The 24,623-nt window shown below is 46.5% G+C and overlaps 1 protein-coding gene across 1 annotated transcript in view; it reads right to left on the bottom strand.

Moving 5' to 3' along the window:
* Positions 1-5,106: 5,106 nt before the first annotated feature.
* LOC124038790 (putative thiamine transporter SLC35F3) overlaps positions 5,107-24,623 on the bottom strand; it is a 159,506-nt gene continuing 139,989 nt past the window's right edge. The window contains exons 5-7 of the mRNA XM_046354853.1: positions 10,919-11,027; positions 5,699-5,819; positions 5,107-5,162 (exon numbers count right to left, since the gene is read on the bottom strand). Of these exons, the coding sequence (XP_046210809.1) occupies positions 5,107-5,162; positions 5,699-5,819; positions 10,919-11,027 (286 nt within the window). The remainder of the gene's footprint in view (positions 5,163-5,698; positions 5,820-10,918; positions 11,028-24,623) is intronic.

Raw genomic sequence — 24,623 nt, 5'->3', positions numbered from 1 at the left:
CTGTCGGTGTTTTTGTGTTTTATTTCTCCGGTTTGTCTGTTATTTCCTGTTTTGGATATTTTTCACCCTGTTTGTATTTTGGGTTGTCCGTGTTTATTGTTGTTAACCGGAGAATAAACCTCTATTCACTATTTGCTCTCTGCGCCTGATTCCATCCACCTTGACTAGTCGTGACAGTTACAGCCTTATTCTAAAATTGATTCAATTATTTTTTTGCAATACAATAATTAACCATGTCTATGTGTAGATTAGAATAAAGGCTGTAACACAACAACATGTAGAATGAGTCAAGGGGTATGAATACTTTAAGAAGGTACTGCAGGTACAGTATGGGAGAGATGCCATCCCTTATATACCATTCTCCTACTGACAGCTATCCACCCACCTCACCCATGAAATAGCCCAAGCTAAGTACCAGAACACTGTCATACTTCAAAGGGATGATTGGACTCTCCCCAGCTTCTCCCCCTCGTATCCTCTCCCCTTCTCTCTTCATTTTCATATGAAGGAAAGCCCATCCAAGATCCTCCGCATTACTGCAGACATCAAAACACTGCAATACCCATCAACAGTCAGAGAGAGAGGGAGTAAGAGAGAGAGAGAGAGAGAGAGAGACACACAGAGAGAGAGAGAATTAGAGGGAGAGAGAGAGAAAGAGAGAGAGAGAGAGAGAGAGAGAGAGAGAGAGAGAGAGAGAGAGAGAGACAGGAGTCATGGGGGAGAGATGGGGAGAGAGAGGAAGAGAAAGAGAGAGAGTGTGAGGAAGGGAGAGAGAGAGTGTGGGGAAGGGAGAGAGAGAGAGAGGAGACATGGGGGAGAGAGAGGAAGAGAAAGATGGGGAGAGTGAGAGAGAGAGAGAAATATAGAAAGAGAGAGAGAGAGAGAGAGAGAGAGAGAGAGAGAGAGAGAGAGAGAGATTGAGAGAGAGACAGACAGACAGACAGAGATAAATATAGAAAGAGAGAGAGAGAGAGAAAGAGAGAAATAAAGAAATGGGAGGATTACTCAGAGCTTTCATCACAGATGGGGTAGTGAGGATAATGACAGGAGGAGAGAGAGAGAGAGACATTCCGATTAGGTGTTTTCCTTCCAGATCTTCCCTCCAGTTATTCACACAAACAGTACATACATACACCCATTCATTCATTTATCCGGATTAGTCACAGTGAGATCAAACATATTTTGCAAGAGAGACCTGAACTTGTATTTATAAAGTCTCAGAATACATATAGGAGGGCTGATCTAGGATCAGTTTGACCTTTGAGATCATGATGAATATGATATGGTCAGGGGGACCTGATGCTGAATCAGTCTTTCTACTCTGAATACGTGGACTGCCTGGGACCTAGTAGGGAGTTTTAAATGTAGACTACAGGTTCATCAAGACAGAGGTCTGTGTGGGACTTCATGTTTGGTACCGTGACTTTTTGTCTGGGCTGCTTCATGAGTTTGAGCCACTCCTGCCAGATTGCATAGTGCAATACAACTATTATACAATAATAGACCGCGCCGCACACTTCTCTGTCGGGTCCCGATGGCGCCGGGGAATCCCGCTCTGCATCAAGAGTCCTTCCTGTCTTCTCTATCTCTCTGAGAGGTAACAGTTTCAGTTCAGAAGATCATATATAAATCATGTCATTACAAGGACACACTTCAGTTTCCACATGAGGCTTTTTCAGTACCACTGCAGAGAAGGGAACTCTCAGCCAGACAGGACATCCTTAGCTTGGTTCTACAGTGGCTTGCGAAAGTATTCACCCCCCTTGGCATTTTTCCTATTTTGTTGCCTTACAACCTGGAATGAAAATGGATTTTTGGGGTGTTTGTATCATTTGATACACAACATGCCTACCACAACAAAATATGTTTTTATTGTGAATTAAACAAGAAATAAGACAATAAAACAGAAAACTATTCACCCCCCCCAAAGTCAATACTTTGTAGAGCCACATTTTGCAGCAATTACAGCTGCAAGTATCTTGGGGTATGTCTCCATAAGCTTGACACATTTAGCCACTGGAATTTTTGTTCATTCTTCAAGGCAAAACTGCTCCAGCTTGGATGGGTTCTGCTGGTGTACAACAATATTTAAGTCATACCACAGGTTCTCAATTGGATTGAGATCTGGGCTTTGACAAGGCCATTCCAAGACATTTATATGTTTCCCCTTAAACCACTCGAGTGTTGCTTTAGCAGTATGCTTAGGGTCATTGTCCTGCTGGAAGGTGAACCTCCGTCCCAGTCTCAAATCTCTAGAAAACTGAAACAAGTTTCCCTCAAGAATTTCCCTGTATTTAGCACCAACCATCATTCGTTCAATTCTGACCAGTTTCCCTGCCGATGAAACACATCCCCACAGCATGATGTTGCCAGCACCATGCTTCACTGTGGGGACAGATACTCGGGGTGATGAGAGGTGTTGGGTTTGCACCAGACATTGCGTTTTCCTTGATGGCCAAAAAGCTCAATTTTAGTCTCATCTGACCAGAGTACCTTCTTCCATATGTTTGGGGAGTCTCCCACATGCCTTTTGGAGAACACCAAACGTGTTTGCTTATTTTCTTCTTTAAGCAATGGCTTTTTTTCTGGCCACTCGTAGTTGAATTAATGGTGCTCAGTATTATGTTCAAAGTTTCTGATATTTTTTTATAACCCAACCCTGATCTGTACTTCTCCACAACTTTGTCCCTGACCTGTTTGGAGAGCTCCTTGGTCTTCATAGTGCCGCTTGCTTGGCGGTGCCCCTTACTTAGTGGTGTTGCAGACTCTGGGGCCTTTCAGAACAGATGGACTTTATTATAGGTGGACTTTATTTAACTAATTATGTGACTTCAGAAGGTAATTGGTTGCACCAGATCTTATTTAGGGGCTTCATAGCATTTTCATATAATTTTTTTAAACACATTTTTTTTAACCATTTCACTTCACCAATTTGGACTATAATGAGTTTGTCCATTACAGGAAATCCAAATAAAAATCCATTTATTTAAAATAAAGGTTGTAATGCAACAAAATAGGAAAACTGCCAAGGGGGGTGAATACTTTTGCAAGGCACTGTATCCAGCAACTTACTTATAGCTACTCTTCAGAAAGCCTTTGGTGCTGCAAGGTACATTGTTAATTTGACAAACTCTCTCCCAGGGTGACGTTGAGGTCCAAGTTCATTAACAATTATCTAACAATGACCGTTAATGAACTATGCCCCAGCCCGGACGGAGCAGTTACATTCACTTGAAAGCAAAAAAAAATTCTGCACTGCAGTACAGGTTATCTTCTGAATGCCCACAACTTGATTGAGTTTACCTGGCTTAACAGAATAGTCTCAAAACAGTATTTAAAATACTTAAAATAGTATTTGAACCCAGGTCCGCTCCCCATTCCCTCAACTCTTCTGAACCCAGGTCAGTTCCCCACGCCCTCAACTCTTCTGACACCAGGTCAGTTCTCCATGCCCTCAACTCTTCTGAACACAGGTCAGTTCTCCATGCCCTCAACTATTCTGAACCCAGGTCAGTTCCCCATGCCCTCAACTCTTCTGAACCCAGGTCAGTTCCCCATGCCCTCAACTCTTCTGAACCCAGGTCAGTTCCCCACGCCCTCAACTCTTCTGAACCCAGGTCAGTTCTCCACGCCCTCAACTCTTCTGAACCCAGGTCAGTTCCCCATGCCTTCAACTCTTCTGAACCCAGGTCAGTTCCCCACACCCTCAACTCTTCTGAACCCAGGTCAGTTCTCCGCGCCCTCAAATCTTCTGAACCCAGGTCAGTTCCCCACGCCCTCAACTCTTCTGAACCCAGGTCAGTTCCCCACGCCCTCAACTCTTCTGAACCCAGGTCAGTTCTCCACGCCCTCAACTCTTCTGAACCCAGGTCAGTTCCCCATGCCTTCAACTCTTCTGAACCCAGGTCAGTTCCCCACACCCTCAACTCTTCTGAACCCAGGTCAGTTCTCCACGCCCTCAAATCTTCTGAACCCAGGTCAGTTCCCCACACCCTCAACTCTTCTGAACCCAGGTCTGCTCTCCATGCCCTCAACTCTTCTGAACCCAGGTCAGTTCTCCACGCCCTCAACTCTTCTGAACCCAGGTCTGCTCTCCATGCCCTGAACTCTTCTGAACCCAGATCAGTTCCCCATGACCTCAACTCTTCTGAACCCAGGTCTGCTCTCCATGCCCTCAACTCTTCTGAACCCAGGTCAGTTCTCCATGCCCTCAACTCTTCTGAACCCAGATCAGTTCCCCATGCCCTCAACTCTTCTGAACCCAGGTCCGCTCCCCATGCCCTCAACTCTTCTGAACCCAGGTCAGTTCCTCATGCCCTCAACTCTTCTGAACCCAGGTCAGTTCCCCATGCCCTCAACTCTTCTGAACCCAGGTCAGTTCCCCACGCCCTCAACTCTTCTGAACCCAGGTCAGCTCTCCACGCCCTCAACTCTTCTGAACCCAGGTCAGTTCCCCATGCCTTCAACTCTTCTGAACCCAGGTCAGTTCCCCACGCCCTCAACTCTTCTGAACCCAGGTCAGTTCTCCATGCCCTCAACTCTTCTGAACCCAGGTCAGTTCCCCACGCCCTCAACTCTTCTGAACCCAGGTCAGTTCTCCATGCCCTTAACTCTTCTGAACCCAGGTCACTTCCCCACGCCCTCAACTCTTCTGGAACCCAGGTCAGTTCTCCATGCCCTCAACTCTTCTGAACCCAGGTCAGTTTCCCATGCCTTCAACTCTTCTGAACCCAGGTCAGTTCCCACGCCCTCAACTCTTCTGAACCCAGGTCAGTTCTCTATGCCCTCAACTCTTCTGAACCCAGGTCAGTTCTCCATGCCCTCAACTCTTCTGAACCCAGGACTGCTCTCCATGCCCTCAACTCTTCTGAACCCAGATCAGTTCCCCTTGCCCTCAACTCTTAATACTTAATACTCTTCATTCCTTCGGGGACCGCAGGGCTCCAGCACAGAGAGGGTTTAGGCTGCTTCCCAAAAGGCACCCTATTCCTTATGTAGTACTACTTCTGACCAGGGCCCATAGGGCAAGAAAATAGTGCACTATAAAGGAAATAGAATGCCATTTGTGATGCAAACTAGCCTCTAACCCAATATAGAAGGGAAGTGTTAGAGTCTGGGAGGCAGGGAGCCATTAGCCTCTGGTTCATCCAGGTTAAAGCCCACTAGAACAGGAAATCCAGGACACAGTTAATAACTGTCTGCTATAATTTAATTAGGTAGGACCTAGCTAGTCCAACTGAGACTGAGTCTGTGGCCTTAATTAGGTAGGACCTAGCTGGTCCAACTGAAACTGAGTCTGTGGTCTTAATTAGGTAGGACCTAGCTAGTCCAACTGAGACTGAGTCTGTGGTCTTAATTAGGTAGGACCTAGCTAGTCCAACTGAGACTGAGTCTGTGGTCTTAATTAGGAGACATTTTTATCTAGCCCTGAAATGAACTCTTATCTACTCATAACTGGAGGAATCTCCAGTCAAAATGTTATCTCTTCGTAGGTTCCCTGGACATCTCAGACTTTGTGCATCACACACACACACACACACACACACACACACACACACACACACACACACACACACACACACACACACACACACACACACACACACACACACACACACACACACACACACACACACACACACACACACACACACACACACACACACACACACACACACACACACACACACACACACACAGTAACTCACCCTGACCCCCATGAAGCGGTCTCTCAGTACGATCCAAGAGAGCAGGAATACGAAGGCCTTGTTGCAGCAGAACAGAGCTGACACGTCTGTAGTGTTGATCTTCCTCAGGGCCTGTGTTAGAGACAGGATCACGTCACAGCTTAAAATGACTTCGCCCAATTGCTAGATTTTCGGTGGGGTAGTTGGCTACGAGTGTTTTTGAAGCTGAGGATCAATAGTTTGAGTCCAGTAAGGGGACAGGGATGGTGAAGGAAGCTATACCGCTAAGCTAGCACTACAAGGAAGCTATACCGCTTAGCTAGCACTAGAAGGAAGCTATACCGCTTAGCTAGCACTAGAAGGAAGCTATACCGCTTAGCTAGCACTAGAAGGAAGCTATACCGCTAAGGTAGCACGAGAGGTCGACCGATTAATCAAAATGGCCGGTTAATTAGGGCCGATTTCAAGTTTCAAGTCCAGCGTTGCATATAATCGATGAGGTGCCTGTTAATGTATCATCAAATCACAGCCTACTTCGCGAATGAGTGATGATTTAAAAAGCGCATTTGCGAAAAAAAAAGCACTGTCGTTGCACCAATGTGTATCTAACCATAAACATCAATGCCTTTCTTAAAATCACAAGTATACAAAATTTAAACCTGCATATTTAGTTAATATTGCCTGCTAACATGAATTGATTTTAACTAGGAAACTGTGTCACTTCTCTTGCGTTCAGTGCAAGCAGTCAGGGTATATGCAGCAGTGTGGGCCGCCTGGCTCGTTGTGAACTGAACCGAAGACCATTTCTTTCTAACAAAGACCATAATTAATTTGCCAGAATTTTACATAATTATGACATAACACTGAAGGTTGTACAATGTAACAGCAATATTTAGACTTAGGGTTGCTGCCCGTTCGTTTAAATACAGAACGGTTCTGTATTTCACAGAAAGATTAAACGTTTTGTTTTTGAAATGATAGTTTCCAGATTTTACTACATGAATGATCTAAGGCTCGTATTTGTGTGTGTTATTATATTATAATTAAGTCTATGATTTGATAGAGCAGTCTGACTGAGCGGTTGTAGGCAGCAGCAGGCAGCATTCATTCAAACAGCACTTTACTGCGTTTGCCAGCAGCTCGTTGCAATGGTTGATGCACAGCACTGTTTATGACAGCAAGGAGCCATCATGTCAGGTAGTCCTGGGGCACGGTCCTAGGGCTCAGGTCCTCCGAGAGAGAGAAAGAAAGAGAGAATTAGAGAGCATATGTGGGGTGGCCAGTCCTCTTCTGGCTGTGCCAGGTGGAGATTATAACAGAACGTGGCCAAGATGTTCAAATGTTCATAAATGACCAGCATGGTTGAATAAGCCTATCAACTCCCGAGATTAGACTGGCAATACTAAAGTGCCTATAAGAACATCCAATAGTCAAAGGTATGAAATACAATGTCACGCCTTGGTCTTAGTATTTTGTGTTTTCTTTAATTATTTGTTCAGGCCAGGGTGTGACATGGGTTTATTGTGTTGTCGTATTGTTTTTTTTTGTAGGCATTGGGATTGTGGCTGATTAGGGGTGTGTCTAGCATAGGCTTGGCTGCCTGAGGCGGTTCTCAATCAGAGTCAGGTGATTCTCGTTGTCTCTGATTGGGAACCATATTTAGGTAGCCTGGGTTTCACTGTGTATTTCGTGGGTGATTGTTCCTGTCTCTGTGTAGTGTTCACCAGATAGGCTGTAATTAGGTTTTTCATGTTCCGTTTGTTGTTTTGTATTTATTTAGTTATTTCATGTATCGCTATATTTTTCATTAAAGAACATGAGTAACCACCACGCTGCATTTTGGTTCGACTCTCCTTCAACAGACGAACGCCGTTACAGAATCACCCACCACACCCGGACCGAGCGGCGTGGTAACAGGCAGCGACAGCAGGAGCAGCGAAAGGAGGATGAATTGTTCGGAGAAGGACCCTGGGATCAGCCGGGAGAATATTGCCGCCCCAAAGAAGAACTGGAGGCGGCAAGAGCTGAGAGACGCTGGTATGAGGAGAAACAACAGCGGCAGCAGGAGCTACAATATCGGGACTACACTACTTGGGAGGAAATAGACAGGTGGGCGGTCGACCCAGGGAGAGTACCAGAGCCCGCCTGGGATTCGCTGGAGCAGTGCGAAGAGGGTTATAGGAGAATGAAGTTGGAGAGACAATCACGACGGCGCAGAAGAAAGCCCGTGAGTCAGCCCCAAAAATGTATTGGGGGGGGGGGGGGCTCTGGGAGAGAGTGGCAGGGTCAGGAGATAGACCTGAGCCAAGTCTCCTTGTAAATTGTGAGGAGCCAAGGAGGAGACCAGAACCAGAGCCGGTGTTAGAGGTGAGCGAAGCAGAGACTGTGAAGGAGTTAACCTCTTCAGTCGACCCTCTACTTTTTCGAACATTCTGTTAAAAATCGCGCAACATTTCAGCGCCCTGCTACTCATGCCAGGAATATAGTATATGCATATGATTAGTATGTGTGGATAGAAAACACTCAGACGTTTATAAAACTGGTTAAATCACGGCTGTGACTTTAACAGAACGTGCGTTTCATTGAAAAGTGCAGGAAAATCTGATCACTGAAAGTGGAAAAATATATCCATCCACCGCTTCAACCCATTGTTATGGGCGAAAGACATTAATAATATTATATAATATATGCCATTTAGCAGACGCTTTTATCCAAAGCGACTTACAGTGATGTGTTCATACATTCTACGCATGGGTGGTCCCGGGGATCGAACCCACTACCCTGGCGTTACAAGCGCCATGCTCTACCAACTGAGCTACACAGGGCTGAGGTTGCAGTACCTACAGCTTCCACACGATGTCAACAGTCTTGTCATTTGCAGATTCTTTGTTTCTTGGTCAAACGAACAAGAGACAGGCTTTTTCTTCAGGTCTCCGACCGGATATTTTGGTTGAGAAATACACGGACAGTATTTCAAGACGGACCCCTATAGAAAACACTTTGTCTCGTGATTAATTTGATCGCTTATTAACGTTTACTAATACCTAAAGTTGCATTACAAAAGTATTTCGAAGTGTTTTGTGAAAGTTTATCGTCGACTTTTTGAATTTTAAAAAATGACGTTACGTTATGAAACGCTATTTTTTTCCGTTTATCACACAGTCTTCATAGATCGATATCTAGGCTATATATGGACCGATTTAATCGGAAAAAAAAGACCCAATAGTGATTATGGGACATCTAGGAGTGCCAACAAAGAAGATGGTCAAAGGTAATGAATTTTTATATTTTATTTGTGCGGTTTGTGTAGCGCCGACTATGCTAATTATTTTGTTTACGTCCCCTGCGGGTCTTTTGGGGTGTTACATGCTATCAGATAATAGCTTCTCATGCTTTCGCCGAAAAGCATTTTAAAAATCTGACTTGTTGCCTGGATTCACAATGAGTGTAGCTTTAATTCAATACCCTGCATGTGTATTTTAATGAACGTTTGAGTTTTAACTAATACTATTAGCATTTAGCGTAGCGCATTTGCATTTCCAGGGCTCTAGATGGGACGCCTGCGTGCCAGGTAGGAGCAAGAGGTTAATGGGGAAAGTGGAGGAGAGAGTAATGAGGGAGTTGCTAGCTTGGTGCTTTAGGTACAAGATTCGTCCGACGGAGTGTGTCGGGGATTTGATGGCACCTGGGTCAGCGCTCCATACTCGTCCTGAGGTGCGTGTTAGTCGGCTGGTGAAAATTGTGCCAGCCTCACGCACTAGGCCTCCTGTGTACCTATCTAGCCTCGCACGTCCTGTGCCAGTCCTGCTCTCAGGCTCTCCAGTACACCTTCACGGTCCGGTCCATCCTGTGCCACCTTCACACACCAGTCCTCCGGTGGCAGCTCCCCGCACCAGGCTTCCTGTGCGTGTTCTCGATCCAGTACCACCAGTTCCAGCACCACGCACCAGGCCTTCAGTGCGCCTCGCCTGTTCAGCACAGCCAGAGCCTTCCTTCCCTCTAGCGCTGTCGGAGCCTCCCGCCTGTTCAGCGCAGCTAGCGCTTTCCTCCTCTACAGCGCTGCTGGAGTCTCCCGCCTGTTTAGCGCAGCCAGAGCCTTTCTCCTCTCCTGCGCTGCCGGAGCCTCCCGCCTGTTCAGCGCAGCCAGAGCCTTCCTCCTCTACAGCGCTGCTGGAGTCTCCCGCCTCTTTAGCGCAGCCAGAGCCTTTCTCCTCTCCTGCGCTGCCGGAGCCTCCCGCCTGTTCAGCGCAGCCAGGCCTTCCTCCTCTACAGCGCTGCTGGAGTCTCCCGCCTGTTCAGCGCAGCCAGAGCCTTTCTCCTCTCCTGCGCTGCCGGAGCCTCCCGCCTGTTCAGCGCAGCCAGAGCCTTCCTCCTCTACAGCGCTGCTGGAGTCTCCCGCCTGTTCAGCGCAGCCAGAGCCTTCCTCCTCTACAGTGCTGCCGGAGTCTCCCGCCTGTTCAGCGCAGCCAGAGCCTTCCTCCTCTCCTGCGCTGCTGGAGTCTCCCGCCTGTTCAGCGCAGCCAGAGCTGCGTTACATACAAACGGTATAGAAACGGTATAGAGAGAAATAGTCCTATAATTCCTAAAATAACTACAACCTAAAACTTCTTAACGGGGAATATTGAAGACTCATGTTAAAAGGAACCACCAGCTTTCATACTGTATGTTCTCATGTTCTGAGCAAGGAACTTAAACGTTAGCTTTCTTACATAGCACATATTGCACTTTTACTTTCTTCTCCAACACTGTGTTTTTGCATTATTTAAACCAAATTGAACATGTTTCAATATTTATTTGAGACTAAATTTATTTTATTTATGTATTATATTAAGATAAAATAAAAGTGTTCATTCAGTATTGTTGTAATTTTCTTCATTACAAATATATATATAAAAATAGGCCGATTAATCGGTATCAGCTTTTTTGGTCCTCCAATAATCGGTATCGTTATTGGCGTTGAAAAATCATAATCGGTCGACCTCCAGCTAGCACAGTGACACCTGTTACACCTGCAGGCACTATATAATACTGTCACAGTCCCTAACCTGACACACACACACACACACACACACACACACACACACACACACACACACACACACACACACACACACACACACACACACACACACACACACACACACACACACACACACACACACACACACACACACACACACACACACACACACACACACACACACCAGGATGGGGGGAAAGCAGCACAGTACCTGTAGGTACAGGTAATTGGTGAGGATCCACAGCAATCCAAACGGAGCCACCTTAGTGAAGAACACCTTGGCTGTCAGCCCGTCGTCCCCAAAGAACCGACAACACTCCCTGGAGAGGAACACACACAGATGAACACCCACAGGCATGCACACACACACAAAACAGACACACATGCACAGTACACAGGTACATGTACAGTTGAAGTCGGCTGTTTACATACACTTAGGTTGGAGTCATTAAAACTCGTTTTTCAACCACTCCACAAATTTCTTGTTAGCAAACTATAATTTTGGCAAGTCGGTTAGGACATCTACTTTGTGCATGACGCAAGTAATTTTTCCAACAATTGTTTAAAGACAGATTATTTAATTTATAATTCATTGTATCACAATTCCAGTGGGTCAGAGGTTAATAGTTGACTGTGCCTTTAAACAGCTTGGAAAATTCCAGAAAATTACGTGATGGCTTTAGAAGCTTCTGATGATCTAATTGACATCATTTGAGTCAATTGGAGGTGCACCTGTGGATGTATTTCAAGGCCTACCTTCAAACGCAGTGCCTCTTTGCTTGACATCAAGGGAAAAACAAATGAAATCAGCCAAGACCTCAGAAGAAAAATAGTAGTAGGTCTCCACAAGTCTGATTTATCCTAATAGTAGGCCTCCACAAGTCTGATTTATCCTTGGGAGCAATTTGAAACGCCTGAAGATACCACATTCATCTGTACAAACAATAGTACGCAAGTATAAACACCATGGGACCACACATCCATCATACCGCTCAGGAAGGAGACATGTTCTGTCTGCTAGAGATGAATGTACTTTGCGAAAAGTGCAAATCAATCTCAGAACAACAGCAAAGGACCTTGTGAAGATCCTGGAGGAAATGGGTACAAAAGTATCTATATCCACAGTAAAACGAGTCCTATATCGACATAACCTGAAAGGCCACTCGGCAAGGAAGAAGCCACTGCTCCAAAACCACCATAAAAAAGCCAGACTATGGTTTGCAACTGCACATGAGGACAAAGATCATAATTTTAGGAGAAATGTCCTCTGGTCTCATGAAACAAAAACATAACTATTTGGCCATAATGACCATCATTATGTTTGGAGGAAAAAGGGGAATGCTTGCAAGCCGAAGAACACCATCCCAACTGTGAAGCATGGGGTGGCAGCATCATGTTGTTGGGGTGCTTTGCTGCAGGAGGGACTGGTGCACTTCACAAAATAGATGGCATCACGAGGAAGGAAACTTATGTGGATATATTGAAGCAACATCTCAAGACATCAGTCAGGAAGTTAAAGCTTGGTTATAAATGAGTCTTCCAAATTGACAATGACCCTAAGCATACGTCCAAAGCTGTGGAAAAATGGCTTAAGGACAACAAAGTCAAGGTATTGGAGTGGCCATCACAAAGCCCTGACCTCAATCCCATAGAAAATTTGTGGGCAGAACTGAAAAAGCATGTGCGAGCAAGGAAGCCTGCAAACCTAACTCAGTTACACCAGCTCTGTCAGGAGAAATGGACCAAATTCACCCAACTCATTGTGGGAAGCTTGTGGAAGGCTACCTGACACGTTTGACCCAAGTTAAACAATTTAAAGGCAATTCTCTCTACTATTATTCTGACATTTCACATTCTTAAAATAAAGTGCTGATCCTAACTGAATGTTTACTAGGAATAAATGTCAGGAATTGTGAAAAATTAGTTTAAATGTATTTGGCTAAGGTGTATGTAAACTTCCGACTTCAACTGTATATGTACAGACACAGACAAACAAACAAACACAAGCTCACACAGCACAAACACATGTAAACAAACACAATCACATTTTAGTATACAACATTAGTGTTAGTATTCATAGTCTATGCTAGTGATGGGGGGGGGGATCGATACAGTTAAATATCACAATATTATTTTGGACAATATTATATTTAAGCAATATGGGGGTGTGTTATATGGCCAATATACCACTGCTAAGGGCTGTTCTTAGTGCTGGATAGTCCTTAGTCGTGGTATATTGACCATATACCACAAACCCCCGAAGTGCCTTATTGCTATTATAAACTGGTTACCAACATAATTAGAGCAGTAAAAACAAATGTTTTGTCATACCCGTTGTATACGGCTGTCAGCCAATCAGCAGTCAGGGTTCAAACCACCCAGTTTAAAATTATATTTTGAAGTATCGATATGTAAAATAAGACATATATACAGGAGCAGTCAAAAGTTTGGACACACCTACTCATTCAAGGGTTTGTCTTTATTTTTACTATTTTGTAAATTGTAGAATAATAGTGAAGACATCAACACCATGAAATAACACATATGGAATCATGTAGTAAATAAGAAAGTGTTAAACAAATCAAAATACATTTTAGATTTTAGATTCATCAAAGTAGCCACCCTTTGCCTAGATGACAGCTTTGCACACTCTTGGCATTCTAGCATGCTAGCAGATACCCATAGACTTACAGTCACTGTGCTAACCAAGTAGATCAAAAAGTAGATTAAGGACCTAGTTGCCAAAATCCCAAAGTATACCTTAAAGGTAAACATGAAGACTGGTATGTGAACTGGTAAGGAGTTACTGGAACTCCTGGTTCATTCCCATCCCGGCCCAGGCCCATCCAGGCTGCCAGATCTCCATTCCCATCCCGGCCCATCCAGGCTGCCAGATCTCCATTCCCATCCCGGCCCATCCAGGCTGCCAGATCTCCATTCCCATCCTGGCCCATCCAGGCTGCCAGATCTCCATTCCCATCCGGGCCCATCCAGGCTGCCAGATCTCCATTCCCATCCCGGCCCAGGCAAATCCAGGCTGCCAGCTCTCCATTCCCATCCCGGGCCAATCCAGGCTGCCAGATCTCCATTCCCATCCCGGCCCAGGCCAATCCAGGCTGCCAGATCTCCATTCCCATCCCGGGCCAATCCAGGCTGCCAGATCTCCATTCCCATCCCGGCCCAGGCCAATCCAGGCTGCCAGATCTCCATTCCCATCCCGGGCCAATCCAGGCTGCCAGATCTCCATTCCCATCCCGGCCCAGGCCAATCCAGGCTGCCAGATCTCCATTCCCATCCCGGCCCAGGCAAATCCAGGCTGCCAGCTCTCCATTCCCATCCCGGGCCAATCCAGGCTGCCAGATCTCCATTCCCATCCCGGCCCAGGCCAATCCAGGCTGCCAGATCTCCATTCCCATCCCGGGCCAATCCAGGCTGCCAGATCTCCATTCCCATCCCGGCCCAGGCCAATCCAGGCTGCCAGATCTCCATTCCCATCCCGGGCTAATCCAGGCTGCCAGATCTCCATTCCCATCCCGGCCCAGGCCAATCCAGGCTGCCAGATCTCCATTCCCATCCCGGGCCCAGGCCAATCCAGGCTGCCAGCTCTCCATTCCCATCCAGGCCCAGGCCAATCCAGGCTGCCAGCTCTCCATTCCCGTCCTGGTCCCATCCAGGTTGCCAACCAGACAATTATTTTGCACCTAGACAATCTTACTGACACATCAATTACTGAACTGAACAATGCCAAGTGAGGCAGCTACTGTAGCTTGAGCCTCCAGGTTTAGGCTATCTGCCAGAGTGGCCTGGCCAGCCGTTCGGACACCAGGAGGTTGAAAACTGCAGTTCAAAGCCTCTCAGAACTTTGAAGTTTGACTGTTTGACTACTCAAGGGTAATTATATTTCTAGGCTGGCCACAAACAGCACTATACAAACAGGTAGTTATGTACTGTTAGTCCTGGTCAGTTAGGTAGGTGCTGTTAGTCCTGGTCAGTTAGATAGTTATGTACTGTTAGTCCTGGTCAGTTAGGTAGTTATGTACTGTTAGTCCTGGTCAGTTAGGTAGTTAGGTGCTGTTAGTCCTGGTCAGTTAGGTAGTTATGTACTGTTAGTCCTGGTCAGTTAGGTAGTTAGGTACTGTTAGTCCTGGTCAGTTAGGTGGGTACTGTTAGTCCTGGTCAGTTAGGTAGTTATGTACTGTTAGTCCTGGTCAGTTAGCTAGTTATGTACTGTTAGTCCTGGTCAGTTAGGTAGTTATGTACTGTTAGTCCTGGTCAGTTAGGTAATTATGTACTGTTAGTCCTGGTCAGTTAGGTAGTTATGTACTGTTAGTCCTGGTCAGTTAGGTAGTTATGTACTGTTAGTCCTGGTCAGTTAGGTAGGTACTGTTAGTCCTGGTCAGTTAGGTAGGTACTGTTAGTCCTGGTCAGTTAGGTAGTTAGGTACTGTTAGTCCTGGTCAGTTAGGTAGTTATGTACTGTTAGTCCTGGTCAGTTAGGTAGGTACTGTTAGTCCTGGTCAGTTAGGTAGGTACTGTTAGTCCTGGTCAGTTAGGTAGTTATGTACTGTTAGTCCTGGTCAGTTAGGTAGGTACTGTTAGTCCTGGTCAGTTAGGTAGTTATGTACTGTTAGTCCTGGTCAGTTAGGTAGGTCCTGTTAGTCCTGGTCAGTTAGGTAGTTATGTACTGTTAGTCCTGGTCAGTTAGGTAGGTACTGTTAGTCCTGGTCAGTTAGGTAGGTACTGTTAGTCCTGGTCAGTTAGGTAGTTATGTACTGTTAGTCCTGGTCAGTTAGGTAGTTATGTACTGTTAGTCCTGGTCAGTTAGGTAGTTATGTACTGTTAGTCCTGGTCAGTTAGGTAGTTATGTACTGTTAGTCCTGGTCAGTTAGGTAGGTACTGTTAGTCCTGGTCAGTTAGGTAGTTATGTACTGTTAGTCCTGGTCAGTTAGGTATGTACTGTTAGTCCTGGTCAGTTAGGTAGTTATGTACTGTTAGTCCTGGTCAGTTAGGTAGTTATGTACTGTTAGTCCTGGTCAGTTAGGTAATTATGTACTGTTAGTCCTGGTCAGTTAGTAATAATAATAATAATAATATATGCCATTTAGCAGACGCTTTTATCCAAAGCGACTTACAGTCAGGTAGTTATGTACTGTTAGTCCTGGTCAGTTAGGTAGTTATGTACTGTTAGTCCTGGTCAGTTAGGTAGTTATGTACTGTTAGTCCTGGTCAGTTAGGTAGTTATGTACTGTTAGTCCTGGTCAGTTAGGTAGTTATGTACTGTTAGTCCTGGTCAGTTAGGTATGTACTGTTAGTCCTGGTCAGTTAGGTAGTTATGTACTGTTAGTCCTGGTCAGTTAGGTAGTTATGTATTGTTAGTCCTGGTCAGTTAGGTAGTTATGTACTGTTAGTCCTGGTCAGTTAGGTAGTTATGTACTGTTAGTCCTGGTCAGTTAGGTAGTTATGTACTGTTAGTCCTGGTCAGTTAGGTATTTATGTACTGTTAGTCCTGGTCAGTTAGGTAGTTATGTACTGTTAGTCCTGGTCAGTTAGGTAGTTATGTACGGTTAGTCCTGGTCTGTTAGGTAGTTATGTACTGTTAGTCCTGGTCAGTTAGGTAGTTATGTACTGTTAGTCCTGGTCAGTTAGGTAGTTATGTACTGTTAGTCCTGGTCAGTTAGGTAGTTATGTACTGTTAGTCCTGGTCAGTTAGGTAGTTATGTACTGTTAGTCCTGGTCAGTTTTGTACTGTTAGTCCTGGTCAGTTAGGTAGTTATGTACTGTTAGTCCTGGTCAGTTAGGCAGTTTTGTACTGTTAGTCCTGGTCAGTTAGGTAGTTATGTACTGTTAGTCCTGGTCAGTTAGGTAGTTATGTACGGTTAGTCCTGGTCAGTTAGGTAGTTATGTACTGTTAGTCCTGGTCAGTTAGGTAGGTACTGTTAGTCCTGGTCAGTTAGGTAGTTATGTACTGTTAGTCCTGGTCAGTTAGGTAGGTGCTGTTAGTCCTGGTCAGTTAGGTAGGTACTGTTAGTCCTGGTCAGTTAGGTAGGTACTGTTAGTCCTGGTCAGTTAGGTAGGTACTGTTAGTCCTGGTCAGTTAGGTAGGTACTGTTAGTCCTGGTCAGTTAGGTAGTTATGTACTGTTAGTCCTGGTCAGTTAGGTAGTTATGTACTGTTAGTCCTGGTCAGTTAGGTAGTTATGTACTGTTAGTCCTGGTCAGTTAGGTAGGTACTGTTAGTCCTGGTCAGTTAGGTAGTTATGTACTGTTAGTCCTGGTCAGTTAGGTAGTTATGTACTGTTAGTCCTGGTCAGTTAGGTAGTTATGTACTGTTAGTCCTGGTCAGTTAGGTAGTTATGTACTGTTAGTCCTGGTCAGTTAGGTAGTTATGTACTGTTAGTCCTGGTCAGTTAGGTATTTATGTACTGTTAGTCCTGGTCAGTTAGGTAGTTATGTACTGTTAGTCCTGGTCAGTTAGGTAGTTATGTACTGTTAGTCCTGGTCTGTTAGGTAGTTATGTACTGTTAGTCCTGGTCAGTTAGGTAGTTATGTACTGTTAGTCCTGGTCAGTTAGGTAGTTATGTACTGTTAGTCCTGGTCAGTTAGGTAGTTATGTACTGTTAGTCCTGGTCAGTTAGGTAGTTATGTACTGTTAGTCCTGGTCAGTTAGGTAGTTATGTACTGTTAGTCCTGGTCAGTTAGGTAGTTATGTACTGTTAGTCCTGGTCAGTTTTGTACTGTTAGTCCTGGTCAGTTAGGTAGTTATGTACTGTTAGTCCTGGTCAGTTAGGCAGTTTTGTACTGTTAGTCCTGGTCAGTTAGGTAGTTATGTACTGTTAGTCCTGGTCAGTTAGGTAGTTATGTACTGTTAGTCCTGGTCAGTTAGGTAGTTATGTACTGTTAGTCCTGGTCAGTTAGGTAGTTATGTACTGTTAGTCCTGGTCAGTTAGGTAGTTATGTACTGTTAGTCCTGGTCAGTTAGGTAGTTATGTACTGTTAGTCCTGGTCAGTTTTGTACTGTTAGTCCTGGTCAGTTAGGTAGTTATGTACTGTTAGTCCTGGTCAGTTAGGTAGTTATGTACTGTTAGTCCTGGTCAGTTAGGCAGTTTTGTACTGTTAGTCCTGGTCAGTTAGGTAGTTATGTACTGTTAGTCCTGGTCAGTTAGGTAGTTATGTACTGTTAGTCCTGGTCAGTTAGGTAGTTATGTACTGTTAGTCCTGGTCAGTTAGGCAGAGTGGCCTGGCGGTGTGGATGTGGAGCTGTAGGAGGTTGTTTTGGTCAGGCTCCAGAAAGATGACAGGGCAGATAAAGCACACTGGACACTAACAAGCCACGTACAAACAGACAACAATACACTATAACTATAATCAGTTAATGAGGTTGAGGGCAATGCTTCATTTCATTACTGAACCTGGCTATATGCCTGAATCCATAACAATAGACCTCTTTGACTGGGTCTGTGAATCCCTAAAACCTAAGCCCTGAACTTCAGCCTGGAACGAAGCTCAAGCACCAGATTAAGGCTAAAATCTGTTTCATGTTTTCAGCAAAGGCACCTTTTAAAGACATTTTCTGATTGAGCCGACATATTTAGCGTTTACAGTGAATGGGATCTCAGTAAATATGGAACATTACCTATAAAAGCCACATTGTCGACAACCTGCAATCACATTGAATCCCGTCCTAAGCCCGAGTGGAAAGTGGTCCGATGACAACTGTGATTGGCCTCTGCCATGCTGTCATGTATTAGTTATGTCGTGTGGACTGGTGCCAGCTCTTCCACACACTGTGTGGACCGTTACATGCTAGGGCAGGGCTGCTTTAGCCCAAGAGAGGAGAAGAGCATCTGGCAGCTCACTGAAGTCTCTCCTCATCTCCCACAAAGCTGTGCATTCCACATTTCAGCCTATCATATGCTGCTCTCCAGCCCCTGCATTTTTTAGGAGATCAGAACTCTGTTGATATTTCATTTGTTTTCTGAAAGGACAGAGGGACGGGAGAGCAGGAGACACTCTGCGCATGTGTCTCTAATGGTTCTCTATTCCCTAGTGCCTAGTACTCTAGTTCTGACCAGAGCCCTATGATCCCTGGTCAAAATATGTGCACTGTAAAGGGAACAGGCTGCCATTTGGAAGGGAATACGGTGTCATTTCAAAGGGAATACGGTGTCATTTGAAAGGGAATACGGTGTCATTTGAAAGGGAATTGGGTGCCATTTGAAAGGGAATAAGGTGTAATTTGAAAGGGAATACAGTGTAATTTGAAAGGGAATACAGTGTAATTTGAAAGGGAATACAGTGTAATTGTCATGTTTGTCATTTATTATCATGTCTTGTCCCTGTGTCCCCATTCTGTTCGTTTCCCTCTGCTGGTCTTATTGGGTTCTTTCCCTCTCTCTCCCCCTCCCCCTCTCACTCTCTCGCTCTCTCTTCTCTCTATCGTTCCGTTCCTGCTCCCAGCTGTTCCTATTCCCCTAATCATCATTTAGTCTTCCCACACCTGTTCCCGATCCTTTCCCCTGATTAGAGTCCCTATTTATTCCTTTGTGTTCCGTTCCTGTCCCGTCGGTTCCTTGTTTTGTATTCACCATGCTGTGATTGTGTTTCGCCCTGTCCTGTCGTGTTTTTTGCCTTCATCAGATGCTGCGTGTGAGCAGGTGTCTCTGTCTACTACGGCCTGCGCCTACCCGGCGACCTGCAGTCTGTGGCCGCTTCTCCAGTTATTCCCCTCTACAGACTAGAGGATTTCTGTTATTCCCTGTTTGGACTTAAATAAACTCTGTTTCTGTTAAGTCGCTCTTGGGTCCTCTTTCACCTGCATGACAGAAGGAACCGACCAAGGAATGGACCCAGCGACTTCAGACGCTCGTAACACTGCCGTCGAGATCCAAGGAGCCATGCTCGGCAGACACGAGCAGGAATTGTCTGCTGCTCGCCATGCCGTGGAGAACCTGGCCGCTCAGGTTTCCGACCTCTCTGGACAGTTCCAGAGTCTACGTCTCGTGCCACCTGTTACTTCCTGGCCTGCCGAGCCTCCAGAACCTAGGGTTAATAACCCACCTTGCTACTCCGGGCAGCCCACTGAGTGCCGCTCCTTTCTCACGCAGTGTGAGATTGTGTTCTCTCTCCAACCCAACACATACTCTAGAGAGAGAGCTCGGGTTGCTTACGTCATTTCACTCCTTACTGGCCGGGCTCGAGAATGGGGCACAGCTATCTGGGAGGCAAGGGCTGATTGCTCTAACAAGTTCCAGAACTTTAAAGAGGAGATGATTCGGGTTTTTGACCGTTCAGTTTTTGGTAGGGAGGCTTCTAGGGCCCTGGCTTCCTTATGCCAAGGTGAACGGTCCATAACGGATTATTCTATTGAGTTTCGCACTCTTGCTGCCTCTAGTGAGTGGAACGAGCCGGCGCTGCTCGCTCGTTTTCTGGAGGGACTCCACGCAGTGGTTAAGGATGAGATTCTCTCCCGGGAGGTTCCATCAGATGTGGACTCTTTGATTGCTCTCGCCATCCGCATAGAACGACGGGTAGATCTTCGTCACCGGGCTCGTGGAAGAGAGCTCGCATCAACGGTGTTTCCCTGCTCCGCATCGCAACCATCTCCCTCCTCTGGCTTTGAGACTGAGCCCATGCAGCTGGGAGGGATTCGCATCTCGACTAAGGAGAGGGAACGGAGGATCACCAACCGCCTGTGCCTCTATTGCGGAGTTGCTGGACATTTTGTTAATTCATGTCCAGTAAGAGGCCAGAGCCCATCAGTAAGCGGAGGGCTACTGGTGAGCGCTACTACTCAGGTCCCTTCATCTAGATCTTGTACTACTATGTCGGTCCATCTACGCTGGACCGGTTCGGGTGCTACATGCAGTGCCTTGATTGACTCTGGGGCGGAGGGTTGTTTCATGGACGAAGCATGGGTTCGGAAACATAACATTCCTTTCAGACCGTTAGACAGGCCTACGCCCATGTTTGCCTTAGATGGTAGTCATCTTCCCAGTATCAAATTTGAGACACTACCTTTAACTCTCACAGTATCTGGTAACCACAGTGAGACTATTTCTTTTTTGATTTTCCGTTCACCGTTTACACCTGTTGTTTTGGGTCATCCCTGGCTAGTATGTCATAATCCTTCTATTAATTGGTCTAGTAATTCTATCCTATCCTGGAACGTTTCTTGTCATGTGAAGTGTTTAATGTCTGCCATCCCTCCCGTTTCTTCTGTCCCTACTTCTCAGGAGGAACCTGGCGATTTGACAGGAGTGCCGGAGGAATATCATGATCTGCGCACGGTCTTCAGTCGGTCCCGAGCCAACTCCCTTCCTCCTCACCGGTCGTATGATTGTAGTATTGATCTCCTTCCGGGGACCACTCCTCCTCGAGGTAGACTATACTCTCTGTCGGCTCCCGAACATAAGGCTCTCGAGGATTATTTGTCTGTGTCTCTTGACGCCGGTACCATAGTGCCTTCTTCTTCTCCGGCCGGGGCGGGGTTCTTTTTTGTTAAGAAGAAGGACGGTACTCTGCGCCCCTGCGTGGATTATCGAGGGCTGAATGACATAACGGTTAAGAATCGTTATCCGCTTCCCCTTATGTCATCAGCCTTCAAGATTCTGCAGGGAGCCAGGTGCTTTACTAAGTTGGACCTTCGTAACGCTTACCATCTCGTGCGCATCAGAGAGGGGGACGAGTGGAAAACGGCGTTTAACACTCCGTTAGGGCATTTTGAGTACCGGGTTCTGCCGTTCGGTCTCGCCAATGCGCCAGCTGTTTTTCAGGCATTAGTTAATGATGTTCTGAGAGACATGCTGAACATTTTGTTTTTGTCTATCTTGACGATATCCTGATTTTTTCTCCGTCACTCGAGATTCATGTTCAGCACGTTCGACGTGTTCTACAGCGCCTTTTAGAGAATTGTCTCTACGTAAAGGCTGAGAAGTGCTCTTTTCATGTCTCCTCCGTTACTTTTCTCGGTTCCGTTATTTCCGCTGAAGGCATTCAGATGGATTCCGCTAAGGTCCAAGCTGTCAGTGATTGGCCCGTTCCAAGGTCACGTGTCGAGTTGCAGCGCTTTTTAGGTTTCGCTAATTTCTATCGGCGTTTCATTCGTAATTTCGGTCAAGTTGCTGCCCCTCTCACAGCTCTTACTTCTGTCAAGACGTGTTTTAAGTGGTCCGGTTCCGCCCAGGGAGCTTTTGATCTTCTAAAAGAACGTTTTACGTCCGCTCCTATCCTCGTTACTCCTGACGTCACTAGACAATTCATTGTCGAGGTTGACGCTTCAGAGGTAGGCGTGGGAGCCATTCTATCCCAGCGCTTCCAGTCTGACGATAAGGTTCATCCTTGCGCTTATTTTTCTCATCGCCTGTCGCCATCTGAGCGCAACTATGATGTGGGTAACCGTGAACTGCTCGCCATCCGCTTAGCCCTAGGCGAATGGCGACAGTGGTTGGAGGGGGCGACCGTTCCTTTTGTCGTTTGGACAGACCATAAGAACCTTGAGTACATCCGTTCTGCCAAACGACTTAATGCCCGTCAAGCTCGTTGGGCGTTGTTTTTCGCTCGTTTCGAGTTTGTGATTTCTTACCGCCCGGGTAGCAAGAACACCAAGCCTGATGCCTTATCCCGTCTGTTTAGTTCTTCTGTGGCTTCTACTGATCCCGAGGGGATTCTTCCTTATGGGCGTGTTGTCGGGTTAACAGTCTGGGGAATTGAAAGACAGGTTAAGCAAGCACTCACGCACACTGCGTCGCCGCGCGCTTGTCCTAGTAACCTCCTTTTCGTTCCTGTTTCCACTCGTCTGGCTGTTCTTCAGTGGGCTCACTCTGCCAAGTTAGCTGGTCATCCCGGTGTTCGAGGCACTCTTGCGTCTATTCGCCAGCGCTTTTGGTGGCCGACTCAGGAGCGTGACACGCGCCGTTTCGTGGCTGCTTGTTCGGACTGCGCGCAGACTAAGTCGGGTAACTCTCCTCCTGCCGGTCGTCTCAGACCGCTCCCCATTCCTTCTCGACCATGGTCTCACATTGCCTTAGACTTCATTACCGGTCTGCCTTTGTCTGCGGGGAAGACTGTGATTCTGACGGTTGTCGATAGGTTCTCTAAGGCGGCACATTTCATTCCCCTCGCTAAACTTCCTTCCGCTAAGGAGACGGCACAAATCATTATTGAGAATGTATTCAGAATTCATGGCCTCCCGTTAGACGCCGTTTCAGACAGAGGCCCGCAATTCACGTCACAGTTTTGGAGGGAGTTCTGTCGTTTGATTGGTGCGTCCGTCAGTCTCTCTTCCGGGTTTCATCCCCAGTCTAACGGTCAAGCAGAGAGGGCCAATCAGACGATTGGTCGCATACTACGCAGCCTTTCTTTCAGAAACCCTGCGTCTTGGGCAGAACAGCTCCCCTGGGCAGAATACGCTCTGGTCGCTTCCTTCGTCTGCTACCGGGTTATCTCCGTTTCAGAGTAGTCTGGGTTACCAGCCTCCTCTGTTCTCATCCCAGCTTGCCGAGTCCAGCGTTCCCTCCGCTCAAGCGTTTGTCCAACGTTGTGAGCGCACCTGGAGGAGGGTGAGGTCTGCACTTTGCCGTTACAGGGCACAGACGGTGAGAGCCGCCAATAAACGCAGGATTAAGAGTCCAAGGTATTGTTGCGGCCAGAGAGTGTGGCTTTCCACTCGCAACCTTCCTCTTACGACAGCTTCTCGTAAGTTGACTCCGCGGTTCATTGGTCCGTTCCGTGTCTCCCAGGTCGTCAATCCTGTCGCTGTGCGACTGCTTCTTCCGCGACATCTTCGTCGCGTCCATCCTGTCTTCCATGTCTCCTGTGTTAAGCCCTTTCTTCGCACCCCGTTCGTCTTCCCTCCCCCCTCCCGTCCTTGTCGAGAGCGCACCTATTTACAAGGTACATAAGATCATGGACATGCGTTCTCGGGGACGGGGTCACCAATACTTAGTGGATTGGGAGGGTTACGGTCCTGAGGAGAGGAGTTGGGTTCCGTCTCGGGACGTGCTGGACCGTTCACTCATCGATGATTTCCTCCGTTGCCGCCAGGATTCCTCCTCGAGTGCGCCAGGAGGCGCTCGGTGAGTGGGGGGGTACTGTCATGTTTGTCATTTATTATCATGTCTTGTCCCTGTGTCCCCATTCTGTTCGTTTCCCTCTGCTGGTCTTATTGGGTTCTTTCCCTCTCTCTCCCCCTCCCCCTCTCACTCTCTCGCTCTCTCTTCTCTCTATCGTTCCGTTCCTGCTCCCAGCTGTTCCTATTCCCCTAATCATCATTTAGTCTTCCCACACCTGTTCCCGATCCTTTCCCCTGATTAGAGTCCCTATTTATTCCTTTGTGTTCCGTTCCTGTCCCGTCAGTTCCTTGTTTTGTATTCACCATGCTGTGATTGTGTTTCGCCCTGTCCTGTCGTGTTTTTTGCCTTCATCAGATGCTGCGTGTGAGCAGGTGTCTCTGTCTACTACGGCCTGCGCCTACCCGAAGCGACCTGCAGTCTGTGGCCGCTTCTCCAGTTATTCCCCTCTACAGACTAGAGGATTTCTGTTATTCCCTGTTTGGACTTAAATAAACTCTGTTTCTGTTAAGTCGCTCTTGGGTCCTCTTTCACCTGCATGACAGTAATTTGAAAGGGAATACAGTGTAATTTGAAAGGGAACAGGTGCCATTTGAAAGAGAATAAGGCGCCATTTGGAAGGGAATACAGTGTAATTTGAAAGGGAATACAGTGTAATTTGAAAGGGAATAGGATGCCATTTGAAAGAGAATAAGGTGCCATTTGGAAGGAAATAAGGTGCCATTTGGAAGGGAATAAGGTGCCATTTGGAAGGGAATAGGTGCCATTTGGAAGGGAATAAGGTGCCATTTGGAATGGAATAGGTGCCATTTGGAAGGGAATAGGTGCCATTTGGAAGGGAATAAGATGCC

Source organism: Oncorhynchus gorbuscha, linkage group LG06, assembly GCF_021184085.1.
Source record: "Oncorhynchus gorbuscha isolate QuinsamMale2020 ecotype Even-year linkage group LG06, OgorEven_v1.0, whole genome shotgun sequence".
In the NCBI taxonomy this organism is placed as follows: domain Eukaryota; kingdom Metazoa; phylum Chordata; class Actinopteri; order Salmoniformes; family Salmonidae; genus Oncorhynchus; species Oncorhynchus gorbuscha.
The sequence above is the reverse complement of the archived record's forward strand: the minus strand, read 5'-3'. Positions and strand labels throughout refer to the sequence as shown.